The 23,598-nt window shown below is 40.6% G+C and overlaps 1 protein-coding gene across 2 annotated transcripts in view; it reads left to right on the plus strand.

Moving 5' to 3' along the window:
* Cntrl (centriolin) overlaps positions 1 to 23,598 on the plus strand; it is an 86,595-nt gene that overhangs the window by 32,531 nt on the left and 30,466 nt on the right. For both annotated transcript variants that reach the window (XM_041675291.1, XM_041675292.1), the window contains 10 exons: positions 548 to 768; positions 11,478 to 11,654; positions 14,361 to 14,495; positions 17,123 to 17,268; positions 17,727 to 17,934; positions 18,606 to 18,785; positions 21,063 to 21,242; positions 22,092 to 22,208; positions 22,412 to 22,556; positions 22,997 to 23,145. In XM_041675291.1, coding sequence (XP_041531225.1) covers positions 548 to 768; positions 11,478 to 11,654; positions 14,361 to 14,495; positions 17,123 to 17,268; positions 17,727 to 17,934; positions 18,606 to 18,785; positions 21,063 to 21,242; positions 22,092 to 22,208; positions 22,412 to 22,556; positions 22,997 to 23,145 — 1,658 coding nt within the window. The remainder of the gene's footprint in view (positions 1 to 547; positions 769 to 11,477; positions 11,655 to 14,360; positions 14,496 to 17,122; positions 17,269 to 17,726; positions 17,935 to 18,605; positions 18,786 to 21,062; positions 21,243 to 22,091; positions 22,209 to 22,411; positions 22,557 to 22,996; positions 23,146 to 23,598) is intronic.

The raw sequence follows: 23,598 nt of genomic DNA on the forward strand, positions 1-23,598 counted from the left end.
CCTTGTGCATGCAGTGCCCATGGAATGTAGAAGACAGCGTCGGTTCCCCTGGGGCTAAAGTTACAGCCATGTGTGAGCTGCCATGACAAGGAGCCAGTTGCTCATAACTGATGGCCCATTTCTCCAATTTCCATGATACCTTTTTTTGAACCCTTCAGGCTGTATATTCTGCTGCCAGTCTGAGAGTGGTGTTAGTGTTATAGATCGTGGTCTTGTTTTGTGTGTCCAGTCTGAGACCGGTGTTAGTCTTATATATTGTGGTCTTGATTTGTGTGTCCAGTAAGAACTCATAGTTTTATTATACCTTTTTATTACTTTAGCCGAGATTAAAATTTTATAGCATTAGGCATTCTGGAAATATCTGTCATAAATATGCTTGTCTTATTGTATATCTGCAAAATATTCCTATATTATAAGAAATAAATTATTCTGTCTTGAAAGATAAAGTAAATGAAACTTAGAATTTCACTATGGGCTAATAGCTAATCACTAAGGAGACAAAGTACTTCTAAAATACATATTATCTCTTTATTTTCATCTTGCATAGGCCAGATAGCTGCAAATGAAGCTCTGAAGAAGGATTTAGAAGGTGTCATCAGTGGGTTGCAAGAGTACCTGGGGACCATCAAAGACCAGGCAGCTCAGGCCCAGAAGGAGTGTAGGAAGCTCCGGGATGAAAAGGAGACATTGCTGCAGAGACTGACAGACGTCAGGCAGGAGAGGGATGAACTGGAAATAGTTGCCATGGATGCAGAAAATATGAGAAAGGTATGATTTCTTTCTGTCTGTTTGTTTGAACCAAGAAATAAATGCTGTCAAAATTTAGCTTGGAACAGTGCCACTGTAAGTCACAAAAGCGTTAGTGGCTATTTGGTTTGTGTCCTTTAAAGGTGAGGACAATGACAACTACTGCTTCATATTCTGCTTACTTGGAAGCATTATTTTTCCTTTACTCAGACAGTTTATTTTAGCTTTGTTCCTTTTCCCTAAAGATTGCCAAATAACTAAAGATCAATAAATTGTATCTACTAAAAGTATTGTATGAAATGTTTATGTTGGGTTTATTCAGTAAAATTACAGGAAGAACATGGTTCATCTAACTGTTGTTACTTAGTAACTTACATCATTTTACAGCTAATAGACATAAGGTTGTAAATTCTAGCTTTCATTTGTTGCCCATCCTCATCACTTTGAGGATTTCCCTTTGCTTTTTTAGTAACCTTTTTCAGATAAAATCTTACTATAATCAGGTGGGGGTGGGGCACACCCTTAATCCTAGCACTTGTGAGGCAGAGGCAGATGGATCTCTGAAGCTGAACGTGTCCAATGAGGGAAATCGTGAGTCAGATAATCCCAGGCTAACTCCAAAAGTGTATTCTAAGATTATTCTTTATTGTAAGGGAAAAACTCATGGAACAGGAACGAGGGTCCAACCTCAAGGTGTGGAGCATGGGAACAAGAGAGAGAGCTGGGTGGGCCAGCAGCTTTCTCTGGGTATCCAAAAGTCATGCCCCAACCTGGTTCAGCCTCTTAAAGGTCATTGGCTGAAGGAGGTTTCCATTACCTCCTGCTTTTGTCTAAATGAGAGAGTTCCAAACCCAAAATACAAAACTATATACACTATTTTACCATACAAAATTAGAATTACAAACAACATGAACAATATTAAGCAAGGAATATGTGCTAAATGTTTTAATAAACATTCTATCCTAAGGAGTCTTGTATTCGAAATGGCTTAGCTGGATCGTAAGAGAAAAGTAACTACTACTATCTAATCTTCAACCCCATCGAAGGCCTGAGAAGGGAGATAATATTACTTGAGTAGACAGGAAGTGCAATCAAGCAGCTCCCAAAATGTGCAGTAGATGACAGAGACAACTGGCTGCCTGAGTAATCACCCAAACTTTCATTTGCAATATTGAAGCAACCAACTTTGGCTAAGGCCTAGAGTAACTGACAGACCATTTTCAGAGGGAGGAAATTTTCAGAACCATCTTACCTTGTCTTGGCAAGGTTTGGCAATCTTTTTTTCCTGTATCCTATCCTGCTTGTTCAGTCCGGATGCCATGCACTTTGCCAGTTGTCAAGGCATGGGCAGTTCCTTGCCCAAAGGCCAGTTGTGCCAAGAGGAAAACAAGATCTGAGTGGAGTGTCTTTGGTGCTCAACATTGTCTCAGAAATAGATCAGTGCTGCCAGGAGCAATCGTGTCTCACATCAACAGAACCCTAAGTTATTTAAATGCCATGCTCTACAGATCTTTGAAGTGGTTGAAGATTATCTATCTATGTAGTATACAATCTCTATGTATCTAAAGAACCTAATTAGTCTGATATAAGTATGACAAACATGAATGACTATTGACCTATAATACTTAATAGTATGCCTATTATATATAATGCCTATATAACATAAAGACTAAGACTTCATACAGAATATTAAACAATCTTTAAACAACTGTGCAGTGAATGAGGACAATGATCTTAAAATATAAACAATGTATAAATGTCTTGATCAGAGGTATAAATATATAATGCAATATGATAAATTTATCCTAAAAATATCATATACAAAATGTCTTAAACAGATACAGAAACATGCATGCATATACTGTGATAAAATAACTGCATAGGTATATAAATATTGTAAAGAGAATTAGGAGCATATTCAGTATAACAAATATAATATGAGCTTATACAAAATACAAGAATCTGTTCCAATGTAAATTTCCCATAAATAATAGCTCACAAGTATTCACTCTATTACTCACTATTATTAGTGTGAGTAACTTCACACTAATTTACCTATTATCCCATTCAACATCCCCCTTATTTTTCAAGGAGATCTCTAGGTCTACTTAATTTCCATCCCAACCCCCAACTAATAACCAACCCCTAAATGGTGTGCCTAACCTTGAGGACAAACTTTGTTGGGAGAGGGGATGTTGTCTTCTAGAATTGCTTCCAGCTGTCATGGGAGCAATGTCCTTTCTATGGGATCCTGGAAAAGTAAACTGATGGTTAAGTTTCAAGATTACTGTCTTGTGTAACTGCAAATGGTCTCTGAGTAGTCGATAGGTTTTTCTAAAGTTCTTATTTGGAGTTCTGGCCAGAACATTGTAACAGGGTGAACTGTTTCAGCAGTTGGTACCCAAAAACCGGTCTTAGAGTAGCACTATCAGCATTGTGATGTCATATCAACTAGGTGTAGGCATTGTTATGGGACCCCATCTTCTTCCTGGAACATCAAATATTACTGCAGGAAAATCTACTGTTCATTGTGGAAAGCTGAAACATTCATATGGACATATATTCAATAAAATATACAATATAGACAAAATAGGCATGGAGATGAGTAAAATTTTTTTCCTAAATTCTTTCTTCTTTCTGTCCCATACCAGATGGCTCCTGACATGAGACAGAAAGTCTGAATTTTTTTTTTAACAACTTGTTTGGATTTAGAGAAGGATAGCCATTCCATCTCCAAAGCCAGCTTTATATGTATGTATATATGTATGTGTGTATATATATATATATATATATATATATATATATATATATAGAATTTTTTTTTCATATAACCTGTCCTCATGGGTCATATTCCTTTTTACTTGGTGATCCTTTCTGGATAGTTATTTTTTTTCCCCTTTAGGCATCCAAATGTCCAAGGTCCCTTGACTTTTCGAGAATGTGTAGTTTCCTATATAGACAAGAACATAACCCTGCCCCAACCCTTATGAAGTTTCCTTACCACCTGTATGGTTATCACCTCTGTGGATGAGCTGTCATTTCTCTTTCTCAAGAGTTTCTCTTTTTCAAACCAAATCTTTATTAATTTTTATAATATCCCTAGTTTTTCTTCTCCTGTGGAAACAAGAGCGAAACCCCTTTCCCAACATAGCACATCTCCGTATTTCCATTGTGAGGTCAACACATCCTTGAAATACACCAGCTGATTTAATTCAAAAGACTTTTCTATTATCCAGTTTCTCTCTGCTGCCATTGTTCCTTTCTCATTAGCATTAAGAAAATTCAAGGTTAATAAAATACTATGCAATCTATTTCTGGGTGTATTTTCCATCCCTTTCTGTTTGTTTAGCATACCATTTATAGTTTAGTTTGATCTTCCTCATCTGACCTGTAAAATTATTTGGTATACCTTTAATATGCTTTATATTATAATAAGCAAAACTGTTTGAATTTCTTAAGATACATATACTGGACCATTGTCTGTCTTTATTTGTGCAGGAATACCCATGATGGCCATTACTTCTAGTAAATGTGTGATTACTGAATCAGCTTTTTCTGAGCTCAAAGCAGTTGCCCATTGAAAACCTGAATAAGTGTCAATGGTGTGGTGTACATATTTTAATTTTCCAAATTCTGTAAAGTGGAATACATCCATCTGCCAGATTTCATTCCTTTGAGTACCCTTTGGGTTACTCCCAGCAGGTAACGGTATTTGGTTATAGAAAGCAATTAGGACATCTCTTTATAATCTCCTTAGCTTGTTGCCATGTAATAGAAAACTCTTTCTTTAAACCTTTGCTATTTGATTTTTTTGTGAAATTTTGAGGCCTTTCGCACACTTCCAATCAATAATTGATCAATTTCTGCATTACCTTGTGCTAGAGGTCCTGGCAGACCTATATGGGGATCAGTTGTGTGTATGTATATGGGACAAAGCCTATTCCTGATTATGTCTTGAACCTGAATGAATAATGAAGTCAATTCTGTATCATCTGGTATAAATTAAGTGGTTTCAATATGCAAGACAACTCTTTCTGCATATTGTGAATCAGTAACTATATTGAAAGGTCCTTTAAAAATCGCTTAGTACCATGAGAATAGCATATAATTCTGCCTTTTATACAGAATTATAAGGGCTTTGTTCCACCTTACTTAATTCTTCTGATTTGTAACCTGCCTTTTCTGATTTATTTGCATCAGTATAGAATGTATGGGCTCCAGTTATTGGTGCATCATGTACAATTTGGGTAAGAATCCAAGTAGTTCTCTTTATAAAGTTAATTCTATTGCTTTTGAGATAATTGCCATTAATTTCTTCCCAAATTAGCATAAGCTCATTGCCATGGTTCATTGTCTTCCCATAACTTTTTAATTTCATCAGTAGCAAAAGGCACTATCATCTCTGCTGGGTTTATTCCTGCTAGTTGACAAAGTCTCAATTTTCCTTTTATAACTAATTCGGAGACTTTTTCCACATAAGTTTTTAATTTTTTCACTTGGTTTATGTGTTAAAAAGATCCATTCTAATATAATATGTTCCCTCTGTATTAAAATTCCTGTAGGGGAAATTCTGGAAGGCAATATGACTAGAATACAATTAAGATTTGGATTCACTTTATCCACATGTGCCTCCTGTAATTTCTCTTCAGTGACCATCAATTCTTTTTCTGTATCAGCTGTTAATTTCCTGGTACTATTTAAGTCTTTGTCACCATTTAAGGTTTTGTTTAAATGAATTATTAGATCAGGTGTTATCCCAACAGCTGGATATAGACTGGAAATGTCTCCTAACAATCTTTGAAAGTTATTAAGAGACCACAATCGGTCTCTTTTTTTTAATATTTATTTATTAATTATGTATACAATATTCTGTCTTGTGTGTATGCCTGAAGGCCAGAAGAGGGCACCAGACCCCATTATAGATGGTTGTGAGCCACCATGTGGTTGCTGGGAATTGAACTCAGGACCTTTGGAAGAGCAGGCAATGCTCTTAACCTCTGAGCCATCTCTCCAGCCCCCAATCGGTCTCTTTTAATTTGTGCCTTTTGTATTCTAATTTTCTGTAAAACTATTTTATAACCTAGGTAATTGACAGAATTTCCTCTTTGTATTTTTTCAAGAGAGTTTGTAATCCCCATTTAGGCAAAACTTTCTTTACTTCTTCAAACATTCTTTCTAAAGTATCTGCATTTGAATCAGATAACAAAATGCCATCCATGTAATGGTAAATTATAGACATTGTTTACATATTATTTCCAATGGCTGACTTACAAAGTATTGGCACAGGGTAGGGTTATTGAGGATTCCTTGTGGGAGGATGCTCCACTAGTATCTTCGAGTAGGCTGAGAATTAATGTAAGTAAGCACTGTGAAGGCAAATTTTTCTCTGACCTTTTCTTGTAAAGGTATAGTAAAGAAACAATCTTTTAAATCAATAATTATGAGAGGCCATCCTCTTGGTAATAGAGAAGGCAGAGGAATTCCAGATTGTAAAGGGCCCATAGATTGAATACCTTATTCATAGCTCTAAGATCTGTCACCATTCTCCATTTTCCAGATTTCTTTTTAATAACAAATACAGGAGAATTCCAAGGGCTGGTTGATTCTTCAATATGATGAGCATCTTGTTGCTCCTGTACCAGCTGTTCTAAAGCCTTCAGTTTCTCTACTGTTAAAGGTCATTGTTTAACCCATATTGGTTTCTTAGTTAACAATTTTAAAGATAGGGTCATTAGTACCTCCAAAAATTTGCTAGTTGCTTTGTGTTCTTGTACAGCCTGAATGACTGGTGACCTTTGTTTATAATACCTTATAATATCCTTTCCAGAAACATGAGTTTTGGGGACTGCAGAAATGTTAATCTGGCTGTTCGATCGCTGCAATAGATCATGACCCCATAAATTCACTGCAATATTAGCTACATATGGCCTCAGCCTTCCTGTCTTTCCTGCCCCTATGCATTCAACCCACCCTGTGCTTTATTTCATTTGAGATAAGGTTTCAGTTTCTAGGAGTTGAATATCTGCCTCTTGAAGAGGCCAATCCAGATGGCAAGATTCTGGAGTAATGATACTCACATCCGCACCCATGTCTAGTTATACCTCAATTACAATATTATTTATCCATAATCTTAGCTTTGGTCTGTGATCATTTATAGAAGTCCTACAAAACATATGTTTCCTATTTCCTACGGGAATTTTTGATTCTTCCATTTCTATTCCATCATCCAGAACAGTATGATTTTTTACAATAGGCACTGGATTTTTTAATTTTCCTGGTGAAGCATGTTCTCCATAGTGACTGAGAATGACTGGACTGTGTTTGACATGGGGGCCTGTGAGAGGCCCCACAAGGAGTTTCCCAGTGGTATCGTGTTGAGAGAGGTTTTTGTCCTGCTCAGTCTTGCAACCATTCAGTCCCAAAGAAACACACAAAGGCTTACATTAATTATAAACTGGTTGGCCTATTAGCTCAGACTTCTTATTAAACAACTCTTACAACTTTCATTAACCCATAATTCTTGTCCATATTCGCCACGTGGCTTGGGACCTTTTATCAGTGAGGCATTCTCATCTTGCTTCCTCTGTGTCTGGGTAATGACTACAAACTGAGCCTTTCCTTTTCCCAGAATTCTCCTGTTCTCGTCACCGTGTCTATACTTCCTGCCTGGCTACTGGCCAATCAGCGTTTTATTAAAACAATACAAGTGACAGATCTTTACAGAATACAAGACCATTGTCCCACAGCAGTCTCATGTTGCTTTGTCTGTTTTTTGTCGATCTACAATCATTGGTCCAATGTCAGCCTTTGCCACACCTCCTACATATAGCAGAAGGCTGAGACATAGATTGCATATTCTTGCCCTTCCTAGAGGGGACATTATTCTTAGGAATTCCTTCTCAGATGTTCTATTCTGCTACAATTAAAACATTTGGTTTTTTGGTGTCTCCTCATACCATTGGAAATCGCTTCTCCTACCCAAGCTTCAGCACTATAGTCAAGTGTCTCGAAATTCATTGTATGTAAGATCCATTCATCTATTGGTGCTGATCTGACCTTTAAAGGCCCAAGGACCTTTTTACATTCTATGTTGGCATTTTCAAAAGCCAAAGATTCAATAAGTATACATCTAGCTTCTGGGTCTATTACACTCCTACTTGTATAACCTTAGTTAATCTTTGTAAAAAGTCACTAAAAAGCCCTCTCTGACCCTGTTTAACCCTAATATATGATTCAGGTTTTTTTTCCTGGTTCCTGAATCCTGTTGCAAGCATTTAAAGCTGCTGTGCTACACAGGGACAAGGTGCATTCATCATAGAGAGCCTGCTCCTGAGGATCAGAGTAATGGCCCTCACCAATAATTTGATCTTGGTAAATCTCCAATCCTTTTGCTTTCCCCTGTTGTTCTAAAATTTTTGCCTCTTCACTCCAATAACACTTCAAAGCAGCTGAGGTCCATGTTCTAGGATCACTGAGATTAATTGAAGCTAATTGTGTATGTCAGCCTATTGCTTAAAGCCCATGTTTCACCATTTCCCTAACAAATGTGAATGTAGTCCATAAGCTTAATATTGCTCCTTTAATTTCTTTTAGAAAGCTCATATGTATTGGTTCCCATGTATATTCTTTGACTACCTTAGGGTACTCTGTACCAAATGGTCTTTCCAAGGAAGTTGCTGGATATGCAGTTAAAACTCTGGGTAAGTCACCCCAGAGTCTGGCATGTAGTGATGAGGCTAAATCCTGTCCTTGTACCTTCTGTCCCTGCTCATCAGTTTCAATAAATATCTCAATCTTTTCAAATCTTTTACTACTGCCTTTTGTAAAGTCTGAATCTCCTATCCAGTGTTCTGTTCTGTTCTAATGCCCTCATTGAGCATTCCAAGGTATGAAACTTGTCTAGTAAAGATAACGTCTCATTCTTGAACATAATTTTGATGGTGTGCATATTACCTTCCTGGAGAAATGTCTTATCCATTAGTCTATCATAACTTTTCAACAGATTACAATTATTAAATTCAGCAGGGCGAATTTTTTCAGATAATATCTCAGCACCCTTCGACATTGGCTGGATTTTGTCTGTTAAATTAATGGTATCCCTCTCGAAAGTGTTGATTTGCCCAACTAGCTGTTCATTATTAGTCTGTAAAGGCTGTGTCATTTCTAAAAGTGCCTCATTCTTGGCTCTGTTATCAAACTATATTAATGAGATAACATGAAAAACAAAACTAAACCCTAGAATCAAATAAAGGGATATATAAGGAAAATCACATCATCCTTTCAGAATACCATCCATAGCATAAGCAAAGTAATTATTAACTCCTGGATAGTTATGTTATCGGTAATTTTGTAGTTTTCCAGCTCTTACCTGTTGTAAGGCAATTGCAGCCAGTTGGAGTAGGTGTAATAATCCTCATCGACCAGCAGGTGTTGCAGTAGCAGCCGCATGGCCAGGAGATGCAAGCAGCAATGGACAATCCCGGTTTGTTTTTGCGCTTGTTAGATACTGAAAAATATGCTTTGTTTAACAAATTAAGAGCAATTATTAAGGTGGTCAAAGCGATTCTGAGAGTTGGTGACAGGATAAAAAGAAAACCCAAAGCTCTCCGTCAGTGTGAGTTGCGGTCTGTGCGGACTGTGCTGGGATCACTGGTTTGCTGGAGAGGCAGCGGCTTGTTTGAGATGGGACTGATGAAGAGAGACAAATGAGAGGGGTGGTGGGTGGGTCACCAGCCCTTGGCAGAGAATGTGATGCTGAGCTGTCAAATGGGGAGCACCACAGGGGTGCCTAGGCGTCCTGAAGAGCAGGCGTGAAGTTGGATTGTCAGATGAAGCTGAACATGTTCAATGAGGGAACTCACAATTCAAATAATCCCAAGATAACTCCAAAAGATTATTCTTTATTATAAGATTATTATAATAATTATAAGATTATTCTTTATTGTAAGGGAAGATCTCACGGAACAGGAACAGGGGGTCCACCCTCAAGGTGTGGAGCGTGGGAACAAGAGAGAGAGCTGGCTGGGCCAACGGCTTTCTCTGGGTCCAAAAGTCATGCCCCAACCTGGTCTAGCTTCTTAAAGGCCATTGGCTTGAGGAGGTTCCCCATCAGATCTCTGAGTTTGGGGCTACCCTGGTCTACAGAGTAAGTCTGGGACAGCCAGGGGTACACAGAAACACTGTCCCAAAATAACAAAAATAAAAAAAAATACCTTAGTATGTAGCTCAGGCTGGCCTTGAACTTGTGATTCTCCTGCTTCTACCACCTGAGTGCTCCAATTATAGATGTGCGTCACCACACTAGCAGGAAATGTAATAGTTTGTCAGTCTGCTGAGTCTTAAAAGGTGTCTTCCTCCAAACTTTGTATTATGAAAGTTTTCACATTTGCAGGAATATTAGAAAAGTAGTTAAATATCTCTGAGCCTCCTTAAATTAATATTTTGGTTTTGATTTTATAAATATATACCTTTTGTTTCTGCTCATAAAGTTTCAAACATCACTTTCATCAGTATTGTTGGTTTCCAACATCACTACAATAAATGCCATTCTTACATCTAGGAAAACTGAGGGTACTTCCCTGGGGTCATCTGACATTTAAACTACCATCAGATTTTCCTAACTATCTCCAGAATTTATAGTGGTGTGCATGAGCACGTGCATGCGTGCATTCGAGTGTGCATGTGTGCATGGTCTAGGCAGGTGCATTCTGTACATCTGCCTGGTAGACTCCTTGTGCTGTTTTACTTTGTTCCTCTATGTTCCATATAAAATAATATCTGTTTTAACTTCTTTTTCCCATGAATACTGGAGTGGTTACATACCTTTCATTTGTTCTTTGCAGTTCAGATTTCCTTAGCCTAATGGATTCCTATTCATATTTTCTGACCATTTTTTTGTATTGGATCATCTTTCTTTTGTTAGTTAACTGAAAGAATTCTTTATAATTTGAATGTTAATCTTTTTTGGAATGCATACAGTATATACAACTGCCTTTCATCCAAAAAGTGCCAAGTAGTTCTTACAAAACTAAACAGAAGTTACTCCAGGTTCTTCCTGTTTATTCACAGTAGTTTGAGCTAATTCTTCCATAACCAAATAAATAGACAGAAGTTGTATACTGACACATGAAGGTGTGTCAGTATAGGAGTTTAGTTTTGAGAGTGTTTTCCTTTCTCAGTGGATGACACGTGGCTTGTTGTTAGCACTCAGTTCAGTCACTGCCATCTTTAGCATGCCAGTCCTTTGTTCTTCTGTTAAATGAACACACTGTGGTTTAATTAGAAAAGTGTGGGCTTTGCAGTCAGAGATCTAGGTCCATAATGCACCCCCTTTTTCTAGCTCCATGGTGCTGTGGTCATAGTGAGTTGCCATTCAGGAGACAGATGACATAGTGGTGTAAAAACACTGGGTCCAGGGAAGAACAGTTGTTTGTTTGTTTGTTTGTATTTTCCACTCCTGTCTTACTCGTATGCTTGCAGACTGGAGTGTCACACAAATAGTTTCTTTGGAAACAGCATGTTGGCAACTTGGTGAATTTTCAGGTTACATTTAGTAGAATGCTCTGTATATCGACTTGGATGTGCCAGCATAACACTCCATCCTGCTGTTCATAAATCTTTCTGTGCCAGGCAGTAGCGATTGCCCAGTATTTGGTGCGCAGGTTAGTTATGACTTGTAGATGCTCTCAAGGTACTCAGGATGCTGCATTTAAACATGTTGAACTTTGCAGGAGCTTGCAGAGCTAGAAAGTGCCCTCCAAGAGCAGCGTGAGGTGAATGCATCCCTGCAGCAAGCCCATGGAGAGCTCAGCGCCTATGAAACTGAGCTAGAGACTCAGCTGAGACTAAAAGAAGCTGAAGCCAGCCAGCTCAAGGAGGAGTTGGAAAAACTCACAAGGCTCGCTCAGGTAAGTGGAGCATATCCCAAGTATAAACTAAGCAGTCTGTTATCTGTTGTGCTTTTGAGATAGCATCTCACTGTGTAGTCTAGCCCAGGCTGGAAAGCACCCTGCTTCAGCTTTGGAGTGCTGCAGTTTCAGGCAAGAGCCACCACACCTGGCATAGTCTTAATGTTAAAGCATTTTTAATAATAAGGATATGAATTGATGGAACATGTCAAAGAGCATATTTTTGGGAGTCTAGCATTCTGAATTCAAACATTACCCCTATGTAAGTGTGGGCAAATCATTTCGGGGCTCTGAGCCCCATAGCCTGTTCCTCTGTTAGATAGCAGATGATAAGATAAAGGATATAATGGGCATTAAAGCCCTTGGTAGTTAATATTTGATAAATCCTAGTTTTCCTTTCTCACAATAGCTCTAAGAGATTCTTAAGTTAATGTTCGATTTTAGTTTGCTGTTTCCTTTGATGATGGTTGAAAGATCCACTGGTTTGTTACACTTTCAAATTAGAGAAAACAGTATCTGTCCAGTAAGTACTGGCCTCTGAGGGCCTGTCTTGAGAAATTGATAGTCCAGCACGTGAGACAGGCGAAAGAGAGAAAGGCATGGCCACCTTTAGAAGCAATATCTCAGCTGTAGCTTAGAGGGTGAAGAGACTGTGGGCACAGGGGGGTCAGAAGTGAAAGGAATAGAGAAGGAAGGAAGGGGTGAGCGCCCTTGCCGAAGAATAAGGAAGAGGCGAAATACTGTGAGGATCTTCAGACCTAAGGGCAAAAGAAGAGTGAGGAAAGAAGGTAAAACTTAAAGGCAAAAGGAAGAGGGAGGCCAGATGGAGCATATTCTTTATGAGAGTGAAAATACAGTTTGGGTCAGGCAAGGGTGGCAGAGGCAGGGAGATCTCTGAGTTTGAGGCTAGTCTGGTCTACAGAGCTAGTGCCAGGGCATCCAGGACTATACAGAGAAACTCTAACAAAAAAAAAAAAAAACCAGAACAGAACAAAACTACAGTTTGGAGAGCTCTATAGATAGCTAAGCGGTTAAGAACACTAGCAGAGGACCCAGGTTGGATTCTCAGCACCCACTCAGCTCACAACCATTTGTAACTCTAGTTTCAGGGAATTAGATGCCCTCTTTTGACCTCTGCAAGTGCCAGGCACACGTATAGTGTACAGACGTCCATGCTAACAAACACTTAGACACGTAAAATAACAAGGCAGAAAGGCACCTGCTGCCGTGTCCAGTGATAGGAAGGACTTGTACGGGAGTGGTCATGGTCTGTTCTTTATTTACCAGAGGTCAGAGTCTTGCCAAGTGTCAGAATTGCATATTCGAGAGCATTTAAGTTTTACAAAACGCTTTGCAGGGTCAGAGTAACAGGAAACAGCAGGTTGGGAAAGTAAAGTGCAAGTAGATTTTTTTTTAAATAATAGTAAATAAAATTTCTAAATGCCATCTCTTTCTTCAGAGTAAACCTTTTTTTTTCCAATTCTGCCCTAACTAGTTTGAATGATGCTGTCTTTGGTACTCTACTTTTATTGTTTGCTAAGTCTTGACAAAAATATTAGAAGAACTTTAAGAGTTTGGTATTGAAAGCAGTACCCTATCCTTAACCACCACATAGAGCTTCAGACCACATAGACTATATAGAGCGTGGAGGCTTGGTTTCCTGGTTGTTATACTGCACTTCTATGAAAGCACTTGTGGAGCTTATTAGATGCAGATTCCATAGATACTCAGACCTGTAAATCTGAGATGGGGTCTGGGCATCGGCTATTTTGTTTCGTCCTTCTTTCCTTTTTTCTTCTTTCCATCTTCCTTCTTTCTTCCTCCCCACTTCCTTTTTCCTTCTTTCCTGCTCTCTTCCCTCCCTTCCTCCCTCCCTCTGTTTCTCTTTCTGTCCCTCCCACTCCCCCCATCCTCTCCCCATTTCTCTCTCCTCTTACTTTTCAGACAAGGTCTCATTTTGTAGCCCAGGCCAACCTCTCACTCCTCCTGCCTCTGCCTCCCAAGCATTAGGATTACAAGTCAGGTTTCATCTGTATTTTCAAAATCCTTGTGTTTAAGTGTTGCCTGCATGTCTCCCTGTGCATTCCTAGTACCTGTGAAAGCCAGAAGGTGCCTAATCTCCCAGACCTGGGGTTACACATGGTTATGAACTACCATATGGGTGCTGGGAATTGAACCTAGGACCTCTGGAAGAGCACCCAGTGTTCTTAAAAACTGAGCTATCAGCCGGGCGATGGTGGCGCACGCCTTTAATCCCAGCACTCGGGAGGCAGAGGCAGGCGGATCTCTGTGAGTTCGAGACCAGCCTGGTCTACAGAGCTAGTTCCAGGACAGGCTCCAAAGCCACAGGGAAACCCTGTCTCGAAAAACCAAAAAAAAAAAAAAACTGAGCTATCTCTCCAGCCCCTCATTTTTAATAGGTACATGAAATTATTTTTGACACAGGTATTTGAGGACCACAGTTTGCTTATAAAGATTGGTATTGGAGACTGCTCTGAAGATTCTGATGGGATATCAAGGCTGAGCTAATTCTTAGGTGAATGCCTCATTAAGTAGTCAGAGGAGCGTGTGGAAAGTGATCTCGGGTTTTTAAATTTCATTGCGTAAATGTAGAAAGATAGCAGTGGTGTGTATGTACCTGTGCTGCTTGGGATCATAAACTATGACTGTTTTGCACTTTAATGTCATTGCTACCTCCAACAACAGCTAGAGCAATCGGTGCTTCACACAGAACTGGAGAAGGAAAGAGAGTCCCTCAGGGATGCCCTGGGCAAAGTCCAGTCCTCAGAAGAGAAGCAACAGGAGAACAGTGAGCTCCATACACAGCTTAAGAAGCTGCAGGTAAGATATCTGTGCCATGGAGCATCCAACGCTGGTGACAACCTCGCTTAGGCATTTAATAGCCTGCTCTAATATGTACTAAGCAACTTGAAGTATTAGATGAAATGAACTCTGGATGGAGCTGCACCATAGCCTCTGCTTCTTTGTTTTTAATTAACTGGATAGTGTAAAGAAATGGTGCCCGTGTCCAGATTAAACAGCATTCTATAAACTCTACCTCTTCTCTGTGAAAACAACTCCTGTGTGCTTCCTAGGAACTGTCAGCAGACCTAACTTAAGACTGCTGGATCAGTGCACCCTCTCCCATTGAAATGTCTCCCATAGTGAGCTGCAGTAAGGTCTCCTAATTATACAGTTCTCACAGTCTTCTCAATAGAGATGCAATTAAAAGTATAATCAGTTTTTCATTCTTGTGTGAACTTTGTGTGTGTGTGTGTGTGTGTGTGTGTGTGTGTGTGTGTGTGTTTGGAGTCTTTAGTAGATTATTAAATTTTATTTTTATTATGAAAATTTAAAGTGATCACAAAAACAATAACCCCATGACCTTTGATCCATTGCTTGGTTTATACAATTACTAACATTGCTTCATTCGGTCTACTTTTTTTCTTTGTAGTATTTTAAAGAAAAATTCAAGTTGGGAATAGTGGCTCCTGCCTTTAATCCCAGCACTCTGGATGCAGGGACAGGTGAATCTCTGTGAGTTCAGGGCCAGTCTGGTCTGTAGTGAGTTTCAGGACATTAGGGCTACATAGTGAAACCCTGTCTCAAAAGAGAAAAACCCAGTATATTTTCACCTAGAAATACTTCTTTATGCAACTCTTCCCAGAAAGCACTAAAGTCAAGTCTTCGTGGGCCTTTCTCTAAGGTGTAAACTAAAGTCCGCTTTCTAGCCTGGCCTTGCCGTGGTCTGCCTTGGTTAGGACTAGAGCTTGCTTGGCCTTCTGATGAGGAGTACACCTTTTACTCTCTACCTTTATCTTTCTTAAAAGTCAGTTTGATAGGATCAGTAGACAGACCAAAGGACAGATACCACCGAAGTCCAGCTTGGTGAACTGGTGTTTATTGGTGTTACACAGGAATATGGGTGAGAGGTTATACAGGAGCAGAAATGACCCACAGATGGCTGCATCGCCAATGCCACTCCAGCATGACAGCTCACATAAGCTGGGAACCTGGAACACCCTGCACAGTCTGCAGGCCCTCAGTAGGATGGAGAGTGTCCTTCCAAGTGACTATGGTCAGCACCTCTTCCAGGCAGCTCAGCCGGTTCCTGCTTCTTCCAGGCAGCTGGTCTGGTCTCAGTTGTCTTTGCAGCTTGGCTTGTCTGAGATCCTGCTTCTTAGCTCTGCTCACTCTGGCAGGGAGGGACCTAATGAATGTGGTCAAGTTCAGGGACTTCCTGATACTATTTTGAGTTGTTTATGTCCCTGCTTAAGGAGCTTCCCTGAAGGATGGAGTGTTTCAATCTTGGAGGAAACTGTTAACACAAAGCTGCTAAGAATCAAAGTCATTGATCAATCTTTTAGGGGCTCAATGGCTCTCATGTCTTCTCCTAATTCACTGTGTATCATATTTAGCACAACCTAAACCCCAGTCCTGAATTGATACATTGTTTCAGGTCCAACTCTTGTACAGACTATATCTACTATATATCTTGCTTCAAATTATGAAGATAATAAGAGCCTATTTTTTTCTGGCTAATCAGTAGGCTGACTGTAGTCATATCACCTAGTCAGATCACGTAGGGCCAGGAGTAGGCTCTAGAGATGTCCTTGATTTATGATGGGGTTATGTCCTAACAAACCTACAAGTTGAAAATAACTTGTTTCAAATACATTTTCTGTGCCTAACCTGATATCATACTGTGGTCTAACTATCCTTACGTGTGCTTATAATATGTGCATTTAGTCTAGTAAGGAAAAGTTATTTTTTTTTTTTAAGACAAGGTTTCTCTTGTGTAGATTTGAAGCCTGGTCTGGAACTCACTCTATAGACCAGGCTGACCTTGAACAGATTAAAGGTGTGCAACACCACCACCTGGCTAGGCAAAGTTATCTTAAAGCCTATTGTATGATAAAATGTTGCCTATCTGTTGTGATTTATTGGAAACATGATGATATACCAAAACACAAGCAAAATATAAAGAACATGGCATCTGGATGCACTACAGAGTATTGTTACCCTGGTGGCCTGGCTAGTCCAGGAGCTGGACCTCCTTGCCTCCACATGGTATCAGGAGACAACATTTAAAAAACTGTAAAGTGGTAGAGGACACTGTGGCCCAGAGAAAGCTGCCTCAGGGTATTGGGAGGGACAGTGTACAGATCCAACCTCTAGATGCCATGGGCACTTAAAAATGTATTCACCATTTTAGACCCTCCATTGTAGTTAGCAGCACTGCACTGGATGTGTAGTAGAGGATCCCTCGAGTACCACAGGCACTCAAGGGACTAGTGTGCGTCCATCTTCAGATGTAGCAACACTTTTCTTTATACCGTGGGGACATTTTAGCAATTCTTTCTGTTTGAAAGAGGCACCATATGAGTTTCATTCTGTGGTCATGTATCTGTTAGTAAGGAATGTCTGCTGGCAGATAACACATCCTCTCCATTTCACCCTATGCACAGGATGACAACAGCCTGTTAAAGCAGCAGCTGAAAGATTTCCAGAACCACCTCAACCACGTGGTTGATGGTCTGATTCGTCCAGAAGAAGTAGCAGCTCGTGTAGACGAGCTAAGCAGAAAATTGAAACTAGGAGATGGAGAAATGAGGTAAGCAGAAGTAGGACCCCAAGTTAGAGTGACCCTTTCCACTTGAGAGCTGTGCCTGAGACCAACCATGAGCTCTCCATCCTCAGTCTCTGTAGTACTGATTGATGTTTCTGAAAGACTGATGCAAGATTGCTTAATTCTGATGACAGCATAAAGTATTTAAGAGTCTTCTTGAAGTTGGTTGTATGTGATCCGAAAGAACAATATGTATTTTTGTAGCGAATAAGTACAAAACAGGATAACATCAAATTTATGGACACATATTCCTAGCCTGTGTCTTCAGAGTGGCCACAGTGATTTGGTACAATGATTTGCTCTTATGAGGTACTGAGCAAAATGCTGCAATTGACACCAGTCCCTTCACACAGTACTTTCTACTCTCAGTTTTTAACACTGCATTGAACATGTTTGCATCGAATTAAATGTCACATTTATACCTTCTTGTTTTTCCCCCTTAGAACCTATAGTCCTTCAGATGTCTTGGGGAAAAGTCTTGCTGATCTACAGAAACAACTCAGTGAAATCCTTGCACGATCGCAGTGGGAAAAAGAGGAAGCACAAGTTAGAGAGAGGAAACTCCATGAAGAAATGGTTCTCCAGCAAGAGAAACTGGCAAATGGACAAGAGGAGTTCAGGCAGGCCTGTGAAAGAGCACTTGAAGCCAGAGTAAGAAAGACTAGAGACAGAAGGCAGCCTTTAGCAAATGCTGCTGTTTTCAACATGTAAATCAAGCATACCCTTGTTATTTTCACTCATAACTAGTCTGTGACTAAAATCCAATCCTGAATGTGGCTATTGATGTCAAAGTCAGGCCTGTTGGTAACAGTGGTTTTTCCTTGTTTTGAAAGCAGCTGAGAGATAGTTTATAATGGACAGGTTAAATAAAACCACATAACCAAAGTATAGTGTGGTGTCAGAATCTTAACCTACTGATGTATGTTCAAGCATTGAGGTAAGCATTCAGATCCCAGAGAGCAAGATAAAAACATCTCTGGTCGCTATTTAGCACAAAACCTTGTTATATTTATGTTTCCTGTTAAGGAAACCATAGCTCCATAACATTCTTATTTTGCTTAAAACATACATTTTATGTGTTTATATGTATGTATGTTTACATGCATGTTTACTAATGTGGTTACATATGTGTGTATATATACACTTGTATATATATGTATATAATGTATGTATGTATACACACACAAGTCCCATCACTCAGGAATATCAAGTAGGAGTATCACAAATTCAAACATAGCTTGGACTATATACCAAGAGGCTGTCTCAAAGAGAGTGGGAGAGAGAGAGATCTTCAGTTTGATAAAAATTTTATTTCTTCACAGATTAAGTTTGATAAAAGGCAACATAATGCAAGAATCCAGCAATTAGAAAATGAAATTCACTATTTGCAAGAAAACCTAAAAAGTATGGAAGAAATCCAAGGCCTTACAGACCTCCAGCTCCAGGAAGCAGATGAAGAGAAAGAAAGAATTCTGACCCAACTCCAGGAGTTAGAGAAAAAGGTAGGGAGCCTAGAAAAGTAAGGGACCTGCTTCCCACATCTTGCTTCTGGTGACAGAGTCAGTAGTAATCCACATCCAGCTCTCGTTGTTGACCCAGTGCTGAGCCTGACCTCACAGCTGGGTCTTGTTAGACAGTCATGGACCTGAAACTCTCCTGATACAGGGAAACAAGAGAAATAGCCTTAGGGTCATGGAGGTGACACTTAACAAACAATAACAGGTTAGCTTGCCATCTTGAAATACTTCGTCCACCCAGGTACATCCATGGAGTTACTTTTAAACTCTCCCTCTCACTTTCTGATATGCAGGCAGAGGCTGCTCATTCGTTTCTGGTTGCCCAGACATAGATAATCACACAGAAACTATATTAATTACAACACTGTTTGGCCAATAGCTTATGCACATTTTTGGCTAACTCTTACATCTTACATTAACTCATTTCTATTAATCTGTGAATCACCACAAGGTTGTGGCCTAATGGTAAGGTTCTGGCTGGAGGCTGGCATCTTTCTCCTTCGGCAGCTACTTGACATTTCTTTGACTCCACCTACTTTCTCTCTATATCTCTGTTCAGATTTCCCACCTGGCTTTACTAAACCATTGGCTGAAACAACTTCTTTGCTAACCAGTGGTAATAAAACATATTCATAGCATACAGAGGGGAATCCCACATCATCTGGCCCCTCTGATGCCCTTTTCTCCATCTGCCTTCACCCATCCCAGTGTAATCTCCTTAGACCACTCAGAAATTTCACTCAGCACTTCTAAAACCAGACACTGAAGCATCTTGCTCTAGTCACAACCTCTTGTCTCCCTAACTTCCTCATGCTGACACTTTTCCGGTCTTTTCGAGCTTCTAGTTCACCAGCCTCCTTTTTTTTTCTTCACATTGGGAGAAAAGTTTTATTGAGGGGGAGGGAAAGTAGGGAGGGGACAGAGAGGCAGGTGAGAGAGAGGACGAGGAAGAAGAGCACCTCCAGCTTTTCAGTCTCTGCTTTTCTTGTCCAGCCTAAAGTCCTTGGCCAGCTACTAAGTCTTTTTTTCACCCAGAAGTAGCTTTAAGTCCCTTTTCTTTTTCTTCTGTCTCACTTCCCTGACAAAACTAAGATCGCTGCTTTCTTGGGGTCCGCATGGTCCTGGGGGGTGGACTGTCACATGTCATGGTCCTGGGGGGTGGACTGTCACTCTCCAGCACGGTAGTGTCCCTGTAGTCTCACTGTCACGTGCCATGGTCCTGGGGGGTGGACTGTAGCTCTCCAGAACGGTAGTGTCCCTCAGCCTCACTGTTACGTGTCATTTGGGCATCCCTCCTCCTCCACACCTGCCATCTCGTCTCCATCCCAGTGAAAAAATTACCCTATAGGAACCCTCCAGTCACCACCCTCTCTGAAATGGGGAAATGGCTGTAGTCAGTCCCACCTCCTCTCCCCACCTTCACTTTAAAGACCAGGCCTCTTAAGCCTGAGATGCTGCATGATTTGTCCACTTCAGTACCCTCAAAAATGTCAACATCTTCATGATCGTATAGCCAGGCCTGATACAGTTGTTTTGAAAGCCTTGTCCATCTGTTATGGTGCCAAGAAGTAAGGCTGGGTTTGGAAGGTTGTTTTTTAAATATTATTCATTCAATTTTATGTGTATGGCTGTTTTGTCTGTGTGTATCTCTATACATCACACATCTTCCGCTGAGGCCAGAAGACGGTGTTGGATTCCCAGGAACTTGAGTTACTGTGAGCTACTATGTAGGTTCTGAAAAATCCAACCTGGGTCCTCTGGAAGAGTGTCCAGTACTCTTAACCTCTAATCCATCTTTCCAGTCCATGATTCTTAATGAAGAAAAGAGTTACTTAAAAAGTTTTATGTGCATGGGGAGCTGGAGAGATGACTCGATTGTTGGGAGCAGTGCTGGCAATCATGAGGACCAGAGACCAGCAATGCTCACAGTAAACTGGCATCCTTCATACACCTGCAGTCTGAGCTGTGAGAGAAGCTGGAACAAGAGGATGGCTAGGACTTGCTGGGTCTAGGCTAGCTGAGAGAACACAAGCTCCAAGAAGGATTCTGTCTCAAATGACTCAGTGGGAAATAACATCTGCACATGTGTGTGTGCACAGGCGCACACACACAAATGTTTTTGTCTCTCTTCAAATATTTATGAAGCACCTAGTATACATTAGGTATTATTCTAGACATGGGCATGGAGCACGGAACAGATCCTGGCTCTCTTGGAGCTCATGTCTTCATTTATTTATATTGGTTATGATTCTTTTATTTTAGAAGAAGCATGAAGATGCCAAATCTCAGGAGCAGTTTATTGGTTTAGATAAAGAACTGAAGAGTCTAAAGAAAGCTGTGGCTGCTTCTGATAAACTAGCTGCAGCCGAGCTCACCATCGCTAAGGACCAGCTCAAGTCCCTGCATGGAACTGTCATGAGAATTAATCAGGAGCGGGCCGAGGTTAGTCCATACAGTCTGAACGCCTTTACCAGCTCTATCTCAAAAACGCAGCCACATACATTATGGCTCTTTGGTACAGACTTTGGTCATCTTCAAACTACTGTGGTACTCTCTGCATTTCTTAAGACCCAGTGATTGTACCCCATCATTGGGGTTGCTCCGGGCCCCAGATTGTACCGAGTTCTTAAAGAAACCACAAAATGAATATTAAAGGCTAGCAGACTCTTTAAAGAAGTCTCTGTCAATATGTGCTTGGATTGAAGTTTTGAAAGTTTCAGTATAGTTCCTCTGAGCCTCAAGTATTTCTTTTTTCTTTTTTTATGGTTTTTGGTTTAGGGTATTTGGTGGGGTTTTTTGTTTTGTTTTTGTTTGTTTTGTTTTGTTTTGTTTTGTTTTTGAGATAGGATTTCTCTATGCAGCCCTGGCTTTCCTGGAACTGGCTATGTAGTAGACCAGGCTGTCCTGGAACTTACAGGGATTCACCAGAAGCCTCTGCCTTCTCCAGCACTGGGATTAAAGTTATGTGCCACCATGCTCATTGTGACCCTCAAAATGTTTATCCTGTTTATGTATATGAAAACCTATTACCTTACAGGCTGTTAGTGTGGTGGCTGGAGTGATGGTTAAGGTACAGACTGTGACACAGACTTCAGTGAGATTGAGACCATGAGAAAGAAGCCAGAAAGACAGGCATGGGAGACTATCCCCGGACAGGCCAGGCTTGGCACCATGTGTGCTTGACTAAGCCAGGCTGGTAGTAGGATGGGAGCAGAGAGGTCGCACTGAGAGGAAGACTGACTGAGATGACCATCATGATGGTAATGCCCTTCTCATGCTCTGTCCCGATAGGAGCTGCAGGAAGCAGAGAACTTCAGCAGAAAGGCCAGGCAAGCAGCCAGAGACCTGACTCGAGCTGAAGCGGAGATCGAGCTCCTGCAGCATCTTCTCAGGGAGAGAGAGGGGCAGGTCAGTGTTGGTACCTGGAGCTACCCTTCTTGTGAGCTTCTAGGTGCCTAAACTAAGTGCTGCAGGAGATTGCTCAAAGTGCACTGAAGTCCGGTCAGTAGGCAGCACTTTGGCCTTGCTGTGCCATGGAAATGAAAGGGACAGTGGCTTCTTGGTTATTAGGTAGACGTTCTTATGACTTTGTGTGTACACCTTTTCAATAGTTTCACATTGAGACGGAGAATGCAGGCGTAGGTTCAAAAGGAGCAGACTCACAGCTGCTAGAGATGGAGATGCTGAATGAGGCCATGGCAAAGCAAAGGGCTGAGATCACAAGGCTTCGGGATGTACTACACCTCACTGGGACCGGTAAAGTACTGTTGGCTTTGTTTGTCTGGTTCTGTGTTACAAACTGAACTGCCTTCTGCTGCCTTTAGAAAAAAGCACTTGGCTGAAGGAGTCAGTTCCATACGTGACCTAGAGATTCGTGGCTTACCTGACAAGAACTTAAAAAGCATTTCACAGTGTGGTATGAGGGTATTCGATTATAGAAAGACAAGGTATAGACTAATTTAAAGAGTAATGTCTTACAAGTATGTTTGCTTTCTGTGAATTTATACTTTATAATTGATGGCCAGAAGGATGTTGTCTTAGTGTTCAGCAACAGCAAATTACCCAAGAGCAGGCTGAAAGTCAGCTTTGGGACATGGTGGTAGAAGCTGTTGCTCCCCAGAGTCTCTCTTCTGTGTGGGCACAGAAAGGAAGTCCTTGAACGCATGGCAGCTTCATAGAGTGGCTTTCCTTTACAGATAACAAAGGAGGCATTGAAAATGTTTTAGAGGAAATTGCTGAACTCCGGCATGAAGTTTCTGCTCAGAATGAGTACATCAGCAGCCTGACAGATCCTTTCAAAAGACAAGGCTATTGGTATTTTATACCACCACCGCCATCATCAAAAGTAGGAATTCTCTGTTGCTAGAAGTATATACTGAATTTTCTTGAAAGTGACATTTTCTCCTTCCCCAAATTTGTTAGCAGGTGCTGGAAATACTTCTCTGCTGAGACATACATTTACGTTCTTCAGTGTTTGTGTCATTTGTGATTTAAAAATAGAGCTGTCCTACAGACAGTAGTACTTGCCTTTCATGGCCAGTGTCGTGAAGTAGATAAAGTATAAGGTGACTTAGGCCCAACGAGCTGAATGAAAATGGTTATAGAAATGTGCAGAGGTGTGAACAGAATCTAGGTTTGATTTCCTTTTTTAAAAAAAATCTTTTGAGTGTTAACCAAACTGTAGGCCACATGCTAGGCTGTACTGGGGTGCTGTGATGACAGATGCATCCCTGCACTTAGACAGTAACGTAGTTGTGACGTCAGATGTGGCCAGTGTGCTCTAGCTGGAGAGGTTGGT

This window comes from Microtus oregoni, unplaced genomic scaffold, assembly GCF_018167655.1.
Source record: "Microtus oregoni isolate MIOR12 unplaced genomic scaffold, Mior012 000025F_ref0000491, whole genome shotgun sequence".
In the NCBI taxonomy this organism is placed as follows: Eukaryota; Metazoa; Chordata; class Mammalia; order Rodentia; family Cricetidae; genus Microtus; species Microtus oregoni.